We start from the raw sequence: 19253 nt of genomic DNA, 5'->3' as shown, positions 1-19253 counted from the left end.
AAGAAGTGTTTATTTTTAAATATGGCGGTCGTTCCGTCTGTCCTTGTCAAAGCTAATGGGCGGGAATTTCAAAACGCGTGCGAAATATTTAAATAATGAACAAACCTTTTAAAAAACATTTAAAATTGCATTTATTACTTTTATGATAACCCCCTTACGAAACATATATACTTGCAAGGTTTTTCTTTTCTGTAACACGGCGGAGCTGGTTGTTTTATTTGCTTCTCCGCATGGAAGAAGTTTTTTCGACTTTATCATCCATCACATATCACTTTCAATTACCTTTTAAATCATTCTATCATCAAAGTATAAGCATAGAATAAGAAATATAATACCACGTAAGTATAAGAAAACCCTATAGTTATGGTCCTACGAGTCGAATATTAAGTATGTTGAGCAGCAGAATAGAAATTGTTTTTGCACCAGTTCCTGATTTAAAATCAACACTCGCATATAAAAATAACTTTTCCCACTATTATTTTTTGTTGTAGAAGTTTATACACTTCTATGTAGCAGGATTTTCCCCAATGTATCTACACTGTATGCAGTAGCGTTGTTATGCAATGTGCATTATGTGACACTGCATTACTCAAAAAGATTTGCGAAACTTCCAAAAAAGCTTTTATTGCACTGTGAAGGTCAAAAGAGCAACGAAAACATCGTAAGAAGATTACATAAGGGAACTAATTGAATTAAACTGCTTCAAGATTATTGCCTACTTACTTACCAGTCGTTTTCCCTTTCGGGAGATTTTGATTCACATGTTACATTATAGTATTGCATCAGATGCTAAATTTGTTAAAACACGATTTCATCTTGTTCTCGAATTCCGTTTTGTTAGACATTAAACGTTGTAGGTAAACGTAGATACCTACCACCTAGTTATAAAGTAAAGGATTGATCGCTAAAGATCGCGTGAACGTTATAAGCATAATTCCCACTAAGCGACATTAAATTTATCGAACGACATAATATACTCGCGAGATTACACGTCGGACGAAGTGGGAACGAGGCTTTATTTACTTAAGTACTTATATTAGTAGGTACAGATTTTTTTGCGATTTGTATTTTTTTGCAAATTTTTCTGCACAATGTACCTACTAAATCAAAGTGGAGTACGTACAAGAAGTAGGAGTACGCTACATATTCCAGAGGATTGTAATCAGGAGTAGAACGTATTATGGCCTGTTAATACATATTATTTACATTGATTTGTAACCACTATGCAAATAACTACGCAGATTTCAAACAAACAGCAAGCGATAGGTAGTTTAGTGAAGGCAATCTGGTGATTTTTGAGCTTTGAATTTCATATCTTACTGAATGTTCATTCGCACTCCCGTCGGGAATTTCGTAAGAATCATTGTAAGTACCTACTTACCTACGAACATTAATTAAAATAACAAAATCACAATCAAGTTCGCAAAACCTGACCTTTTGAGACAATACGGGTGAAAAGAAAAACATGTCGTAATCGTAATATGCGACATTTAATGGGTATTGGTTGATTGGCCTACCGTACCGAGAAGAGCCCTCGGCGTTACGCTCTCCGTTTCGTGCAGCGGTATTTTTCAGTAATTACAAGGAACAAAATGTTTAAAATATCAAGCAATTTGTACTTTAGGTACCTACGTAAAATACCTTACCGCATCTTCTCGTAGCGATACTGAACTTCGAATCGAACAAATTAACAAGTTGAACGCAATACAACAATAAAATTATCACTTTTAATGTTATTTAAATTAATTAATATTAATTTAAGTATTTTAATTTACAATGTTCATTTAAATAATAAATCGAAGAATGAACCAAATATACTGTCGTTTCCATTGTGTATTTTTCTAGGCCTTGGTCGTCTTGTGGTGTATTGGTAACCGGGTTGTTGTGTAGTGGTGTATTGGTAACCAGGTTGTTGTGTTGGTCGTGTTGTGTAGCGCTGGTAAGGAGCTTCTGTTGTTGGGTCCGGTCGCCTATGGGGCCTCACTGAGACAGGGGTTACTCCGACCACGTGTCCTATGGGACCCCCGACTATATGGGGCCGATACGTCGTCTGTGGCTCTGGGAAATTTTCGGCGTCATGTACTGGTTTGATGTCGTCTGTAGGAAATGATATTAGAATTAATATAGGGAAAAGAGAATTTGTTACGCATTTTTTTAAGTAAGAAGATCTTCTCTTGTCTCTGTCTGGTTTTCGTTTCACTGACGAATAGCAGGTAGGATATTCAGTTCTTCATTCATCCATCGCTATTGCATGGGATGAAAGATTATTAACCAATTGACAGCGAGCTCATCTAGCACCTTTTAGAAGTGGTATCTAACTAAAGTACCTAAATCGATGTTTGGTCGGACTTCTAAGGAAAGCACTGAGTGATTAAGCAGATTCTACACAAGATATGTAGATATGTGGAAGGTATGTATCCGACACAAATATTTATTTGTAATATTTATTAGTAGTAGTGGCTGCAAGTTGTCTTTGATTACTTGTGGCTCTGCTCACCCCATTAGGGATTACGGGCGTGAGTTTATGTATGTATGTATGTATTAGTAGTAGTAGTAGGGCGAGTGAAAAACAAAACTTTTTAATGGACTATGGTGCGTTGCAAGTTAGGTATGTCACGCTGGGCGTAATAATACAAACTGCTGCGGTTATCGAAAATACAATAGTTTTCAAAGGTAAAAGGAAAGCGCAGTATCAAAATACATATACAAACCAGAAGGATAATGGTGTATCGGCGGGCGGTAGGGTTGGTTGCCGAAGTAACCTCCAGATGCATATGGCGGTCTGGTCGGGGGGTACGGCCGCTGCGGCCGCTGCGGTTGCTGAGGGGACTGTGGTGTTTGTGGGTACTGTGGTTGCTGTGGGTACGGTGGTTGTTGCGGGTACTGTGGTTGTTGCGGGTACTGCGGTTGTTGCGGACGCTGCGGGTGCTGCGAAGGTCTATTGCTCCCGAATAGGCCTAAGAACAACCTACTGTCCGCATAACCTTGCCGTCTCAGATACGATGGTGTCACTGTAAATTATTACGATTTTAAGATCGTTACAAGATATTTAGGTAAGGAATGTAACATTAATTTAGTTTTTTCTAGTCTAGACACTCACCATGTTATCAGTACGAGTAATATAAAATAAAATAAGTATGATAAAAAACTTCCGTAAACCCATAGGTAGGTACCTAATACTTTTTTTACAAAGGCTATAAGTAATATTGGGTTCATTGTTCACATTGAACGAAAGTCCTTGTAGTGTTCTATATTATCTACTCTATCATCGGTTTCCGGTTGACAACTAATTACTTACGTACTTACTGAGCAAACAAATCCATACTAATAGTATAAATATAAAAGTGTATGTCTGTTTGTTTATCCGACTTTCACGGCAAAACGGAGCGACGAATTGACGTGATTTTTTCAAGTGGAGATAGTTGAAGTGATGGACAGTGACATAGGCTATTTTTTGTCTCTTTCTAACCCCCCATTTCCCTAAAATGGAGGGTGGAAGTTTGTATAGAGTATTCAGTAATTTTCAAAATAGAAAACTAGAAATTGGTATGCGGACTATTTGTGATTAACAAAAAAATGGTGATTATTTTTTTCTTTTGGAATTCTGCCCCCTTCAAAGAGGAGGTGAAATTTTATTTGGGACTCTTCGCAGTTTTCAAGGTAGGAATCTAAAAATTGGTACATTAGAAAAGAGGAACCGTGTTACCCCGAACTTAACCCCGAGAAAAAGCGACGGTTACGGTTAGTAACGGTAGACGGTTGTATGCACAAGTAATGCATACATATTTAGGTGGGACGGGGCTCGTGGTTTCCAAGATTCGTGCCCGGTTAATGGGAATATGCTCGCTCCCTATTATATGGGAACAGGCCTACCCTTCGGGAACACAGGCGTGATGCTGTTATATATTTAGATTAGGGCCACAAATCACTAGTAATTACTCGTTGTCATACTTGGTATTGAGTTCCTTAGGTAGATGTTATTATCAACTATAGTAATTAGGCTACAGATTCATTATCTCCCTAGCATTATCCCGTTTTACACAGGGTCTGCTAACCTAACCTGACGATTAGGCTACAGATTACCACTAAAATGTTTGACTGTGGGGTTTCCAGGATTTATCCCTTTTTTTGACGTGACTTATTGTAGATTTGCCGCAGATGGCATCAACTACTTGGCCGGACAAATGGGCCAGCGGGGTCGGTATCGGGGGGATTTGTGCCCGGGTGGGTACATATACTATGTACCTTTGCCTACCCCTTCGGGGATGCCGGCGCAGTGCTATTGTTGTTATGTTAATTAAAAGAGATTTACTGGCAAAGTTAACTACTTACAGGAGCTTAGATCATTTTCATCGTAGTCCTCTATATCCCCGCAGTCATCGAACTCATCCTTCAGTGGCTGCTCCTGTAGGTTAGGGTTGTAAGGCTGGTTGCCAAGCCCTGGTCCAGGCGCTAGTAAGTCGTAGAATGCTCCAAACGTGCGCGGTTGATATTGGTCTATCCTCCGATGTGGCGCGATTTTGTTCGTAGGACATAGCGTAGGGTTCACTGTCACTGCGCTCAATGGCACAGTCAATATAAACACCTGAACATAAATAAATTGTCAATAAATCATAACTCCTAAGTAGCCATTCCCTTTCCCTTTACAACTTGAACGTAACTTACCATCAACAGCCTAAACGGGTCACTTTGTTTCGATTCCATATCTCCTTTAACTAAGTAAGTAGTTGTTTTTTCTGTTGAATTAGATTGGAAGAAATAAATTATTTATCAAGTGTAAGTCACTCCTCGCCAGGAGAGCTATCTTCAATCTGAGCGCGGAGCAAAATAACAATGTTGCCAGTGTGGTGCGGGTCCCCCACGCGCGTGAAATGAATGTAAATCCTTGGGCAACGACCGCCCCTTATAAGATCGCGAGTTATGGTCAAAACTGAAAACTTGTTATTCTCTTGATATAGGTAATAGTGTCAACATCTAACTAAGTATCTACTTGAGATTCTTCGCAATTAAGTAGGTCATTATGTCATATTTTTGCACTAACTATTTACTTATATGGTCTGAAAGAAACAAGAATTTCAGTATAAGTAAGTATTCATTCTTACCCATTTTTTTAAATACCTCCGGTCGATACACAACTGATTTAATACAAGCCCTTAAGGTGATACAGATCTTAATAAAAGCACCTAAGTATCTAAATATAAATAAGAGATTTTCATTGTTTTAAGTTTACGCGGTTATTATCATAATTAAAACACATAATAACGGGTTCTTACCGCGTTTAAATGGGGATATGAATGGGAATATCGGGAGTCTCATATCCCCATTTAAACGCGGTAAGAACCCGTTATTATGTGTTTTAATTAAGAGATTTTCATCCGCGAAGTGCGGACCTCGCGGAACACAATCATAGAGGCACCTATTTCTTATGACAACAATACAAAATTAGCCCTGCATGCCTCATTAAGTTGCACTGGCGAGATATAGGTATTACGTGTGTGAATATTTTTTGGTTTACGTTACGAGAGCCGTGGTAGCCCAGTTGATAGAACGCGCTTGCCTCTTTGAGGTCGTAGGTTCGAATCCAGCACAGGCCTAAATGTATGATTATCACTTGTTCAGCGGTGAAGGACAACATAGTGAGGAAACCCACATTTCCGAGAAATGCATTTTCGGAAGTATGTGACCTAATCTATATTGGGCTGGTTGGAAGGTCAGACAGGCAATCGCTTCTGTAAAAAACCGGTCCTGTCAAATCTTCAGGTTAGGTAAGTGAAACCTGTGAAAAACCGGATAATTCTAGGGGGATGATGTTACGATATGAATTACTTACACTGAGTACTCCCATTATTCCATACCTACGTACATACATACACAGTCATGCTCGTATCTCTATTGGGGTGGCCAGAGCTAGAAATCATCAACACCCGCCCGCAGCAATCAGAGACCCACAGCTACGTATTCCTGATTCCTGATATACACCCTTGCCGTAATTATTTATAAGTGTTAAGTATATTCAATAAACATGTACGTATGTGATTATGTTTTTAATGAAAGTTGTTTTGCTTCAGTTGCGGAAAGGATAGTTTATAAAACAAAATAGCAAGGTGCCTTTTAAGGTCTAATAAGGACATGTTTTTAAGATGATCTTGAGGTTAATAACCGGACAGTAGGACTTCCTTCCGTGGATTATACCTACTTGTTTGGATTTAATTATATTTTTATAACCATGATTGATAAAGTAAAATCACGTGTGAAAATAACTTTGAGTGTACCTTCCTTTTAGAACCCTGTCGCACTAACATATATTATTTGACAAGTCCGTCAAATGCCGGAGCCAAAGTGGTCGTTGAACTATTTGAATGATTGTGCGGAGCTGGAGTAAATTTAAATAAAATGGCACATAAAACTTAAAAGTGGACTGTATTTAATACGATTATATTTTATAGTTACATTTTGAATGATTACGCAAAGAGTTGAAGGGAAAGAGTGTTTTACAATCGCCATCTTGTGGTCGAATTTAAAACTTAAAACTAGTGTTGCCACATTATTTTATGTGAGGATTCGAACATGATACCTTACGCACTCCATTCGTTATCTCTAAACAATTTTCTACTATCCATCATTCTTTAAGACGATTTCCCTCAATCAGCGCTTATCGCTATCGACCCACTAGTGTCGATTAATTCTTTCAAATATTTTTCCTCCCAGACAACGCCCTGAGCCGAAGTTCGCGCCCAATTAGGCACCCTCAGGCCTATTGTCTTAAACGTTGTACCGAGTGAGACCGTTCAGCGTTCCCCATTTGTCCGGCCAAGTAGTTAATGCCATCTGCGGCAAATCTACAATAAGTCACGTCAAAAAAAAATCTTTAAGTCGTATCGGATAAAGTGCGAAAACGCGATACAGTTTAGATTTGTCAAAAAAATATTTATGTGACATGGTACCAAATGCTTGTGCCGGTACTGGCTTTAAAACCTGATTACGTGGTAAAACTATGGCCGATCAGAGTAGCAAAATATTATCATCTCGCTATTGCAAAATACATGATAGTATTATGCTGTGAATGTGGTCACCCGGATCAAACCATATCTCACATAGTGAACGAGTGTCCTCTACAGCGGTTCCCAGATGGCATAGCTGCATTGTGTGACGGATATGCGGCAGATATTTGGTTAGGGGAGCTTAAGCTGGATATATGATCCACGCAGGGTAAAATATTTTTGTCTGCCATACATACGCAATAATAATATTATGCTATATTCAAAGATCATAGAAACAAGGGAGATATGTCCTCAGCACTAAATTAACAGCCTCCGTGGTCCAGTGGTTAAGCCTTCTGTTCACGATCCGAAGATTCCCGGTGGGAACAAATCACTTTGTGATCCCTAGTTTGGTTAGGACATTGCAGGCTGATCACCTGATTGTCCAGAAGTAAGATGATCCGTGCTTCGGATGGCACGTTAAGCCGTTGGTCCCGGTTACTATTTACAGGTGTAAACTTAAGTAGTCGTTACTTGAGTCATGTCAGGGGCCTTTGGCGGCTCAATAATAACCCTGACACCAGGGTTGATGAGTTTGGTCATCCACCTGTCAACCCACACGATAGAAGAAGCACTAAGACACTTCTGGCTGGACCGCTACATCGATTTACGTGCAATTCATTGCGTGTGACACCAAAGACGTCTCTTTTTTGAATAATACATTTACGCTCGCGTTTGACCACAATCTCATCTGATGGTAAGTGACAATGTGGTCTAGGCTGGATCACGCTTACCTAGCAAATGCCTATTCACTGTAGCCTTGAAGACGAGATTATAATCAGTTGGTAATCAGACGTCGTCTAATCTAAGTACTATATATATGTCTTACTCCATAATTATAGTCAACATCATCATCATCATCATCAGCCGTATGACGCCCACTGCTGGGCATAGGCCTCCCCCAAGGATCTCCACGACGATCGGTCCTGCGCTGCCCGCATCCAGCGGCTTCCCGCGACCTTCACCAGATCGTCGGTCCACCTTGTAGCGGGCCTACCCACTGAGCGTCGTCCGACACGTGGTCGCCACTCCAGAACCTTTCCGCCCCATCGGCCATCGGTTCTCCTCGCTATGTGTCCTGCCCACTGCCACTTCAGCTTTGCAATTCTTCGAGCTATGTCGGTGACTTTAGTTCTCCTGCGGATCTCCTCATTTCTGATTCGATCGAGCAGGGAAATACCGAGCATAGTCAACAGTAGGCAACCAATTAATTAATGTTGCTTGGCACCTATTGATTCAACAAGCAACAAAAGGTAACCAATTTCGTGTAACATATATCGTTTCTCTAAGTCGTGTACGATCAGTCCGGCCAAGTAGTTAAATGCCATCTGATGCAAATCTACAATAAGTCCCGTCGACAAAAAAAATGTACGATCACACAGTACAATACAAATATAATTTATGACAACAAAATAAAAGGAAATATTTACATAAGACTCTTAACTAGGTACATGGAAAATGGCTGCCTTATCGCTTGAAGCGATGTTTTCCAGACAACCATAAGGCAGACATTGAATACCAACGTAAAAGGGTCACTTCGTGCTTCGGAAAAACTGTAAAACCTTCGGGTGCCCGTGCGGTGTGTCAACATAGTAGACAAAAGCAGCCCATTCATCTTGCCAACCACTCTAGTAACCCCTAACCAGTGGCGGCCCTATGGCGGTCCGAGGTGTGTGACCGCACCGGGCACCGAAATAGGGGGGCGCCAAAATTAACCAAGACTGGTCTACCTTAGGTTTTCGGTGGCCGTAACCTAATCGAAAAATATTGTATTTTGAGGGGCTGAGGTATAGATGTAAGGCCGGTTTATAACCAATAAATTAGTAAATTTATTGTTGTAGGCGAATTTTCAACTGTTTATTTGGGGTTTAAAACGTTTTAAATCGGTTGTTTTACATCCATAGGCTGAGGACGGACGGACGCCACTTTGAAGTCTCGCACCACCGAAATGTATTGCTAGGGCCATTGCCCCTAACCTGCAGTGAGTATGGTGGTTTCGAAGATTCGAATGCTTCAGGGAAAACATTGCGGTTTCTACGCATTTTGATCCGTGATGATATCATAGCTGCAACATTATTCGATGCTTTCGATTCGACTATGCGAATATTGCGTTGCAACAGAACAAACCTATTATGGTAGAGCTGTCTTCATCGACATCAATTTAAATTGGCGTATATATGTCGAAACAATGCTAATATAGGTATGCTAATCCAAAATCTGTTACAAATTAGTTACAAGTGGGCGTGGTTCAAGGCTATTGCATGAAAAATTGTGAAGATAAGGATTCTATGATGAATCCACAGTTATATTTTTTTATGACTGAACTATGTAGGTACCGATATTTTTGTCAATAAATTTATTATTATGACTGCAGCAGAAGTTGCTGTGGTCTTTAGCTGTCTTGAAGTAAACTCAAACGAATATTCGATCCTGATTTATTCGCATGTTCTTTTGAAAAAGGTTGTAAAAAGTTATGGCTGTGATTGTGAAGTTATGAATTTGTTATGAATTCATACCAAAATTCATACGAATATCGATATCCTTTTCCTGTCCGCGTAGTATTGCCAGCTGTTATTTCGCTGATCGATCTCACACGGAGATATCCAAGTTTCCTGAGGGCCATTCAAATTACTAACCGGTTTTCTATGCATCACGGCCCACACATTTCAATACGAGCTCGCACAAAACGCTACCAGAAACTTGCGTTACCTATTACCAGTCTCGCCACGCGGTCTGCGATTACTAGGATACTGGAGACTAGAAATCTGCCAGTGTTGCTATAAAAAAAAGAAATGATATTTAAAACAAAAGCCCTAGAAATCGCCATTTTTTTTCAAACCTTGTAGGTATTACTCCTGTAATACAAGTATATCGTTGAATCAATTAGCATTATGGACTTTTTTCCCTAGCAGGGAATCGAGTAACTTGCTAGTGTTACTAGGATACTCCAGTAATCCCGTGTGAGACCATGCTCAGATATTTTGTTATCTGTATTTAGCGTATTTAGGGTTACTAGAATGAGGGTTATTTTCGCAATTTTGAGGAAAAAATTTGTGAAAATTGTTGGAGATAACGCACCAACACCATTTTTTTCTGCTAATAAGAGGCTTTCCAGACTTTGGGGAACGTAGCCAGGAAAGTCTTTCATTGACCTAATACTTTTTTTCTTCGTCTGGCTTCCGTGGTTAGCGATGCGACACTTGACGACTTCGGCCGTTTAGCCGAGTTTTTGATGTTTTTTGTGTGTGGTGTAAATAAATAAATTTGATAACGTGTGTTATCTCTCATCACTTCACAAAAGACAGGGATTTTTTATGATATATCGTAAATGATTTTTTTTTGTAAGAAATGGAGGGTATTCAAAATACCAGTGTGACAACCCTATTTACATATGAAATTGTGAAACATGGTTCTTATCAACGACCTTATCTGAATTTCAGTCATAATTATTTACAATAATGGCAAAAGTAGCTTTTAAGTCAGAGAAAAATGTGTAAGTTCAGTATTTATCCTTTTGTTGTAATACATAATACATATAATCTCGATTGTTTACCCAATCATTGTAAAATGTATTACAATATTTGTATCTTTATTAATCGCTTTATAAATATGATGTTAATGTTTCCAGGTGTCTGAGCGTTCCATTTTCTTCACCCGAATCTGCTGCATTGGCCTGTGAAGTGCTCTCTGTAGATAAGGAACTGAAAAACAGCAAGGTTCGCCGGGAGATCTTTGTGAATGGACTGGATCTTCTCATGTTAGTAGTCAACTTTGTTTGTTTTAGGTGCCTACATCTCTTTGAATTCACGGGCTAATATCCTGATCAACCTGGTGAAGTTTCTGTATTATATTCTTTGTTTATAATTAAATCTGCAGTCTTGCCTTCTATGTATCTTATATGCTCTTGTTTCAATGGCAATAAACATATTGCCATGTACAATATGTAAGTATAGAAACGAAGTCTAAAAATAGGTAGGTTAGTTAGCAAGCAAGCTAAGCATGTAGGTGCCTAGCTTATCTTAATCCCTTAACAAATGTAGCCTGCTACTTTGGGAAACATTACATGTACGAGGAATATTTCTTTTTACTATCAAGAAATTAACCAGTAATGGAGTGAAGACCTATACCCAGTAGTGGGTCATCCATCATATATAAGAGGTTCTTTAATAAAATTAATCTACATTAACATTTAATAGTTATTTATTTACTTTGTTCTACAATAAAGCAGTATGTTTGAGAATTGAAATTTATAGCAAGAAGGCCTGTGCTCAGTAGTGAATATCTTATTTTTAAATATTCTCATTAATAACTTATATTTACCTATTTTGTTTCAGAAACTTTTCTGGTGATGAGCTGAAAATGTTAAGAGTAGCTGTCAATTCAGTCCTCAAGAATGTGTTGTTAATAGTTAAGACAATAAATCAGTTTGAACATAGTTAGCCCTGTAAAAGTATTTTTAGGTTTAGCTATTAGTCAATTTATCGCACTATGCCTGAACACACCCCAGCACCTACTCCAGCCAGGTCTTTATATGGTTTTTTTATGTATTTATTCAGTAACACAGCATTAGCTTTATACTGTGCCTGGGCGTTTATACCAGATTCCTGGTTACACTATTTCAACATTTACTACTACCCACAGAAATACTGGGCCACAGCTGTGCCCATACAGTGCCTGGTAGCACTCACAATGTTTGCATTCTTAATTTACCCCAGCTTAAACTTAATGATGATGACCAGCATTGATAGCATCAATACTATAAGTGATCCCATGTCTCATTATTCAGTTAAAATAAATGAGAACACACCTAAGATTTCTAATGCCTGTGTTTGTACAGATGATCGTAAATGTATGAAGGATAGTTATTCTGCATCTCCTCAGGATTTAAATGAAAATACTGTGCCTCCATTGCATGATTTGAATATTCGTTTTGTTTGTAAGAAGTTATATTTGAATAAGAATAAGTAAAGCACTTGTTAATGTCGGCGCATGACTATTTGTATAGTACTTCACTAAACTACATGTACATTTGTTTTATCTTAAGTATCACAAGTGTTCTCATACGTGACTCATGGTCGGTTCTTTAATTAAGTAGTTTCAATAAGTCATAAATTATGAATTTTGTCTTTATAACAATAGGCGCTATAAGCACTCTTTAACTAAATAAACTATTATTTTTTAAGAGATTGTCTTTTCGTTATCTGTAACACCACAAAATATAAGCTTTAGTCCTTCCGAAAATCGTCAAGGAAGTCACGCCATCTCTCTCGGGGTCAGTCAGACGGCATATAACCAGCAGCGGTGGAATCGTCGAGCCCTATAATATATCCGTTGAATGTAATTAAAGAGGATATAGCGTCATGGTAAGTTTGTCGGCAAAATAGGTATTGTATCAATCTTTCGATCTAATTCGAGATCGCTAACTCATTTTTGGGACTAGTCGAGCGCACTCCTAACTGAATTATCGGTACCGTGGCAGTCACCACGCGTGATCACAGCAGCGTTGTGCTTATAGATACCTAGGTAAATACTTAGGTAAGTAAGTACCTACCTAAATTCGAGCCGCGTGGAGGTGAAAATCATGTTCCATTATTTTCTGTAAATAATGGAACATGATTTTCACTGCATATGTTCGGTGTCAAGTTATCTGGCGTTGAGCGGCGGGATTTTGTATAAAAATTACCTATTCATACGGCAAATTTCAAATGATCTTCGTAAATTAACTGTAAATACTGCATAAAACAGTGTCCAATGCCCTAATCGCAGGAAGCGCGTTCCGTACGTTTTTTTGTGGAATTAAATTCATAAGGGAAATATAAAATTCTCAGTACATATAATCCCTTATTACTTATTTAGACAAGCCCGAAAGTATATGCATTATCGGGGAGAACAGTAATTTCTTTGTCTAACCTGAAAGGGTTGGTTGCGAGGCCGTGTTCACGTCGGTCTCGTAAAGTTGCATGTGTTTCTTCGTGATCATGTTTTGTTTTCGTAAATGTGAGCATTCACTGCTAACTTGTCAGAGATATTTGGCAGTAATTCAGTATGTATGGCTAACTAGATTAAGCAGCGGTTTTGAATTAACTAGTTTTAGTTTCGATTTGAATATTATTCTATAGGAACAGGATCTAATTAAAACCATAATTTTATGGAGCTCAATGTTAATATATTTTATAAGGATAAAACAACACTTCCCATGATTAGTACAAAATAAAATTAAATATTATATTGTTAGTTTTTACATAGGTAGGTAAAATTTATTTAAAAGTACAGAACATATGAAGGACTACACACTGAATTGAGATAAAATACTTAGTAGGTACTGACTTTGAAAAATGATGTAAGCCACTTTTAGTATTCACAATATGAACTTATTGCATCAATTAATGATTATTTGGCAGACCAAAAGAGATTTTCCAACAGTGCATAGGTCATAAAACCTAATTTTATCATATAAGTGAAATTTGGAATAGAAGCTGTAAGAAAATCTGCAATTAGACTAGCCACTACACCTTATATACCGAAACATTAGGTCTAAGAAATGTTAATATGTGATGTTCCAGCATACAAGTTCAGCTGCATGCAGGCAACAAGGGGCCAGCATACACCCAAATATAAATTATTTTTAAGTAATAGTTCATAGATAGTAATTTTAATATATTTTGTACAATAAAATACAATTAAGTACAACTTGTAGCAAAGATATTAAAGAGAGTAATATTTATCTCAAGTGTTAAAGCTGCAATAACGTGTGTGTACGCACGAGGCATATTTACACAGCACACACGCACGGCAACAACACACCATGTGCTGCACACTATTATAGTACATAATTAATTGTATTACTTAATAGAATATAAAGACACGCCCAAGCTGAGAACTTCCCACTTACTTTACATATTTCAATGCATGATTAGCCAATGAACATGCCTGTACTTCACTAGCAGATCGCTATTAAATAATACATTGATCGTCGCTTAATATCACAGCTAATTATGCTTTGAAAATTATAGACATGTCTAATTTTCACTAGTGTAGATAACAATGTAGAGTATAAGTAGACAATCTGAATAAATTTACATTACAATATCATGTCTTTTCATATGAAAAATTTAAAATTACATTACCAAAAATTAAACAGTGCAGCGCATTATAAATAAATGTGCATACCTTACATTAATTGACTAAATAAATTTGTTGCCTGCAGATCTGACATATTTTAAATATCGAGAGGTAATATCTTAAGAGAAATTTTAATTTTCAACTATTGAAAAAAAGTTAAATCCAAATTTAAAATATTTTTGTATCTATAATGACAATTCCCTTCAAATCCACCTAGTTATTATAAATGTGAAATATCAATCCAAAAGCTTGAGTCTCCTTCACACATATTTCACTACCACTGTAATTGTGGACCATGCAGAAAGGATTGAAGAGAAAATATAACCAGCACTTCACGAGTGTGCATTGCTGTTGACATGCGGCTTCTTCTCCTGTGAGGCATCTGGTGTGCGCTGACCGTCACGCCGTGGTGGCATGCGCTCATTGATTGCATCCAATCCTTTAGCCTCAGCAAATGAGGTGATCTTATGATTGGGAGAGAATCCTTGAAGGGCATTCTTCAATGATGTCTTGCCACCAGATAGTGCTCCCAGAGGCAGTGCCCCAGTGGGAGTGAGCCCCTTCAACTGCAAGACAGATTCACTTTCCTCACGGAGCACAGAGAACACATGAGCCATCTTTCCAATGGCACGGATCTTGTTGCGGATAACTTCTTTCCTGAGATTGGCTTCCTCCAAGGCATCATCTCCCTCGGTCATGAGCTCATCATCTGAGCAAATGTTTAAGACATTGACCAGCATCTCTGTCACTTTCTCACCTACAAATGGAAGAGACCAGGTGAAGACATCCATGAAGTTGGGCAGCCAATACGGGTGAGGGGAGCAGTTGAACTGTCTGATGTTCATCACATTGTTCTCATATTTTAAGACAGCTGCTTTGTTGTTGTAAACATCCAAGTAGTTGGGTGCTGAGAAAATGGTAATAAGACTTGGAAAACCTGTGGTTTGGCTTTTGCGATACATCCTGTACCCAGCATCTTGAGCTTCATGAGCACGTATGATGGAAAGTAAATTGTTTCTTTGAAGGAAGTCACAGCAGGCTGCATAGCTATAGAAGTATGAACAACCTCTGACTGAGTTGTGCGAGAAATGTTCTGCATTCTTTTCATTGCCAAAGTCCTCAAGAGGGTCAGACCAAAGAAGATCACACATAGCGCCAAATGCAGGAGGTTCTTTGAATCTATCTAGTTTACGAATATCATCTAGGTTGTTGATTTCAGGTGACAGACCGCCATGCACACATAGGAACTGCTGGTTCATAAGAGCAGCAAGAGGTAAGCAGTCAAATGCATCCATACATGCATCATACACTTTCTCAGAATACTTGATTTTGCATTCTTGTTTGAAGGTGAAATATTCTGTCAAATGTCGGCACTCATGGTTGCCGCGTAATAAGAATAACGTCTTCGGGAAACACAGCTTGAGAGCCCAAAGGTAGAGAACACACTCTATACTGAAATAACCTCGATCGACATAATCGCCTAAGAACAAGTACTTAGTGCACGAGGGAGAGCCTCCCACCTCGAACAGTTTCATCAAGTCATAGAACTGCCCATGGACGTCCCCGCATACCGTCACCGGTGAATCAATCTCGATCATAGTTTTTTCTGACCGTAAGAGGGTGGCACCATCTTGGATGATCCGTAACGCCGCATTTTCTTCGATCCGACCTTCTAAGATAAAATGTTGCTTCAGAACATCTGGCAGAGGCTTTCCACTTTTTTCATCGAACACCTCCGAGATAGTGAGCTTGTGGCTGGGTGGGAAAGCAACACTTTGGATCATACGCTGCGTAGTCGACACTTTATCATTGCTCCCGGACATATTTGTCACATAAAAAACACTGTCTAATCCATACACGCCACTATTTTCAAAATGGCAGAATAGATATAATACTAAAACAGAATCCCGATTTTACGAAGTAGCACTGCGCACTGGAAAACAATGCGCAAACATCTGGCGAGTGGTCAATAAAATAAACAGGGATATCGAGCGCGTTTTATTACTTTTGAAAATGTCATTAAATAGTAACACTGGCTAAATCGAGTACGGTTGCCAGTACACAGATTACGATAAAATGTTATTGCTAAGCTCAATTTTCAACTCAAAATATGGACAAGTAGACAAAATTAAAAATTTGTATTGTTGGAAATATTTATCACGCCTTTGTACATGACTGCAGCAAAGGGAGGATGTATGCGACTACATGCGCAAAATGTGAGCCACGTAAACGCATCTCGTCTACGTCTTTCTGGCGCGTTTAATGGAAAGTATCATGCTCTGTCCTGTACGACGTAAAACGGAATGAAAATAAATACTTTCCCGCTTTTGCTAAAAATAATTATTTTGAACCAATTATGTTTTATTGCATATTAGATCAAATTACAAACATATACCTAACAGCCAGCATTCAGTATCGCCATGGCCCTCGATCTATTTTATACAAGTAGGTAAATATATAAAACAAGACTCGGTGCCAAAGGCGAACTATTAAAATATAGGTAATAATTAACCTGTGCTCGTACAACAATTGTACGCGAATTTCATGTGTGGATTAGCAACTTGTATCTATTGTAGGTACTAATATGTGATTATCTACCTACCTACTTATCCAACAGGTTTCTAAGTGATCTACCTATTATGTCGGTTTCGGTTCAATACGGCTAGAATTATTTTGAAAGCTAAATAAATTCGGAACTAAATATAACAATCAATTCAGATCTTATAAGTAAACTAAATCTATAAACAAAGACCCTTAAATATCTTTGTTTCTTTGTCCTGAGAGAGAAAATCCTCAATCTTTCAGGGCTTTACCTACCTATTTGAATAGGTGGGTAACTAAGATAGATTCTTATCCTTCTGTTTAAAAAATCATGCAGGTGATTATTTTAAAGCTTTTCATGCCTTTCACCTACAAATGTAAACGAAAAATGAACAAATTGCCACACGCCAACAATTACCTATTATGCGACAAAATTACTGCGACATAGCATTCATGAAGTTGAGAAAGGAGGAAAATATTATGTGTACTAGGATAATTTATTTTGATACGTTTAACTACATACCACCACAATGGGATTATTATCATTAGGTAGGTACCTATATTGTCGCTATGCGTACCCATAGAACTGATAGGTACCTCGCCATTATTTTTATCGCAACCTAGCGACTATTTTTAACTTTTATATTTCTGGGAAATAATGGCTTTGCACCTATTATTTTCATAAACGTACCTAGTTATTTTCGTTGTACATGCGTTTCTGTGTTAATAATAATCTATAATTAGATTCGTCTAACGATTTCCTACTGTCCCTGCATTGTTCAGTGGGCTTTAATGGGTCGTTGACATCGTGGACATGACCCATATTCGACTAAACTTGTATTTTGAGTGTAGTTATTGTGTTTTGTACCTGTTTGTGCACTAAGGCTTATTATTATAAATAAGGCGTTGACCGTCGTCAACAAGTGACTTCACTTTACCTAAATTGATTTTCTCCTTGACGCGATTTGCAAATACCTGCGCCATTGCTAACTAGGCCAATGCCTCGTTAACTCTGGGCGGATTATCTCTCTGTAAATATTAGGTACCTATTTAGAAGAGTAGAATGTGCATCGGTATTCTAGATGCGAGCTAGGACTACCTCGCATCTAGAATACCGATGCACAGAATAGCGGGATCCTGTACTTTATAGGTATAATGTTCTGAAAATAATGTGTAGGTAGGTATTTAATTCTGTACCTACATTTATCATTCCTACTCGTAAAAATCTTTTACCAGATTTTAAGCGTACTGCGGATAAAAGAAGTCATTTGTGTGTATTTCGCATGGTTTCCTGCAGATAAAAGAAGTCATTAGTACACGTCTTTAAATGTTTTATTCTTACTGAAAAAATAATTAGTCTCATCATGAGATTAACTTACGCCGAAACAAATAACGCTGCGGATTTTTACTTCGACGATTCGTTATATGTGCCTATTATTAGAATAGGTAGGTAGGTACCTACATAGAGATGTGGTCTCTTATTCAGGTGTGCGTAGACCCGGTGATTATTTACAATGAAATCATGTGAGACGTGACGAAATAAAGCGAGTCTACGTAAACAAACTCACGACTAGGTAGGTATGTGAGGAAATAAGATTAGTATGAATAGTACTAATAGGTGTAGGTCACGTGAACTACCAAGTTGGTGGTTGATTCCATCCATCACTTTTACAGTAGCTAGTTAGCTAAAAGTGATGGATGGAATCCCGAATGCGTGTAGCCAGAATACTTTATCTCCTGCTAATTAACTACACACCTCGCTGTTATGCAATCTTCCTAGACGCCTAGTAAATTCGCACAAATAACGTTACATACCTATTTACATATAAATACACGCCAGTGCTCACTGATGGGGTCGACATAGCTATAAGTACAACTGATGCGAAGAACGAAGTCCTATTGGTATTGGATCGATAAAAGTTATAATAACAGCATCGTGCGCATCAGCTCATGTTTCGTCACATTGGTTATAAAATCAGGATTTTCGAATTAATATTTTTGGCGCACATTATGACTAGCGCCATCTATTCTGTTTATTGTGCATTTCGGACTATAGATGCCGCTGCTGATAAGCGCCCTAGATGATGACGCAGCAATTTTATGAATGGATGCATCCTTTATAATTGGATTATAATAATTATTAATATTTTCAAACTTAGTATTTATAATTACCGAAAAAGAATATTAATGATCTCGTTTGTTACTACTCGATAGTCAACAGATGGCGTTACATGTCCAAAATCAATATTCTAGATTTGAAGGACGCAAACACGGAAAAAAGACATTTGGCGATTGTGTATTAGATTATTGAGTATTTATCTCAATATGCTTATACAGCAAAGCAAAGCACCAACATTAAGTCTAGCATGAAGTAACGAATTGCTGTCATCACAGAGTTAAAACGTATAGGAATATTGACAGCGCCACCGCGGGTAGTAAATTCGTAGATTACAGGGTCCTAGCATAAAGTATAGAATAAACTATCCAGCTTACATTTTTCCATACTTAAACAGTTTATTTTATTACGTAAAAACAAATTAAAAACCATAG

The 19253-nt window shown here is 38.1% G+C and overlaps 3 protein-coding genes across 3 annotated transcripts; 1 reads left to right on the top strand and 2 right to left on the bottom strand.

Moving 5' to 3' along the window:
* Positions 1-1718: 1718 nt before the first annotated feature.
* On the bottom strand, positions 1719-4704 carry LOC126367646 (proline-rich proteoglycan 2-like). The gene is made up of 4 exons (XM_050011272.1): positions 4666-4704; positions 4333-4585; positions 2712-3011; positions 1719-2097 (listed from the first exon to the last, which is right to left on the bottom strand). Exons 1-4 carry the CDS (start codon positions 4702-4704, stop codon positions 1781-1783), a joined length of 909 nt encoding a protein of 302 aa, XP_049867229.1. The 3' UTR covers positions 1719-1780.
* Positions 4705-10379: 5675 nt separating this feature from the next.
* LOC126367928 (phosphatidylinositol N-acetylglucosaminyltransferase subunit P) lies at positions 10380-12222 on the top strand. Its single transcript, XM_050011733.1, has 3 exons — positions 10380-10533; positions 10669-10797; positions 11375-12222. Exon 3 carries the CDS (start codon positions 11529-11531, stop codon positions 12006-12008), a length of 480 nt encoding a protein of 159 aa, XP_049867690.1. The 5' UTR covers positions 10380-10533; positions 10669-10797; positions 11375-11528; the 3' UTR covers positions 12009-12222.
* A 962-nt stretch (positions 12223-13184) lies between these two features.
* On the bottom strand, positions 13185-16258 carry LOC126367906 (serine/threonine-protein phosphatase 2B catalytic subunit 3-like). The gene has a single exon (XM_050011705.1). The coding sequence runs from the start codon at positions 15983-15985 to the stop codon at positions 14495-14497; it is 1491 nt and encodes a 496-aa protein (XP_049867662.1). The 5' UTR covers positions 15986-16258; the 3' UTR covers positions 13185-14494.
* Positions 16259-19253: the final 2995 nt, after the last annotated feature.

This window comes from Pectinophora gossypiella, chromosome 6 (assembly GCF_024362695.1).
Source record: "Pectinophora gossypiella chromosome 6, ilPecGoss1.1, whole genome shotgun sequence".
Classification (NCBI taxonomy): Eukaryota; Metazoa; Arthropoda; class Insecta; order Lepidoptera; family Gelechiidae; genus Pectinophora; species Pectinophora gossypiella.
Note: the sequence above shows the minus strand (reverse complement) of the source record. Positions and strands in the feature narration are given on the sequence as shown.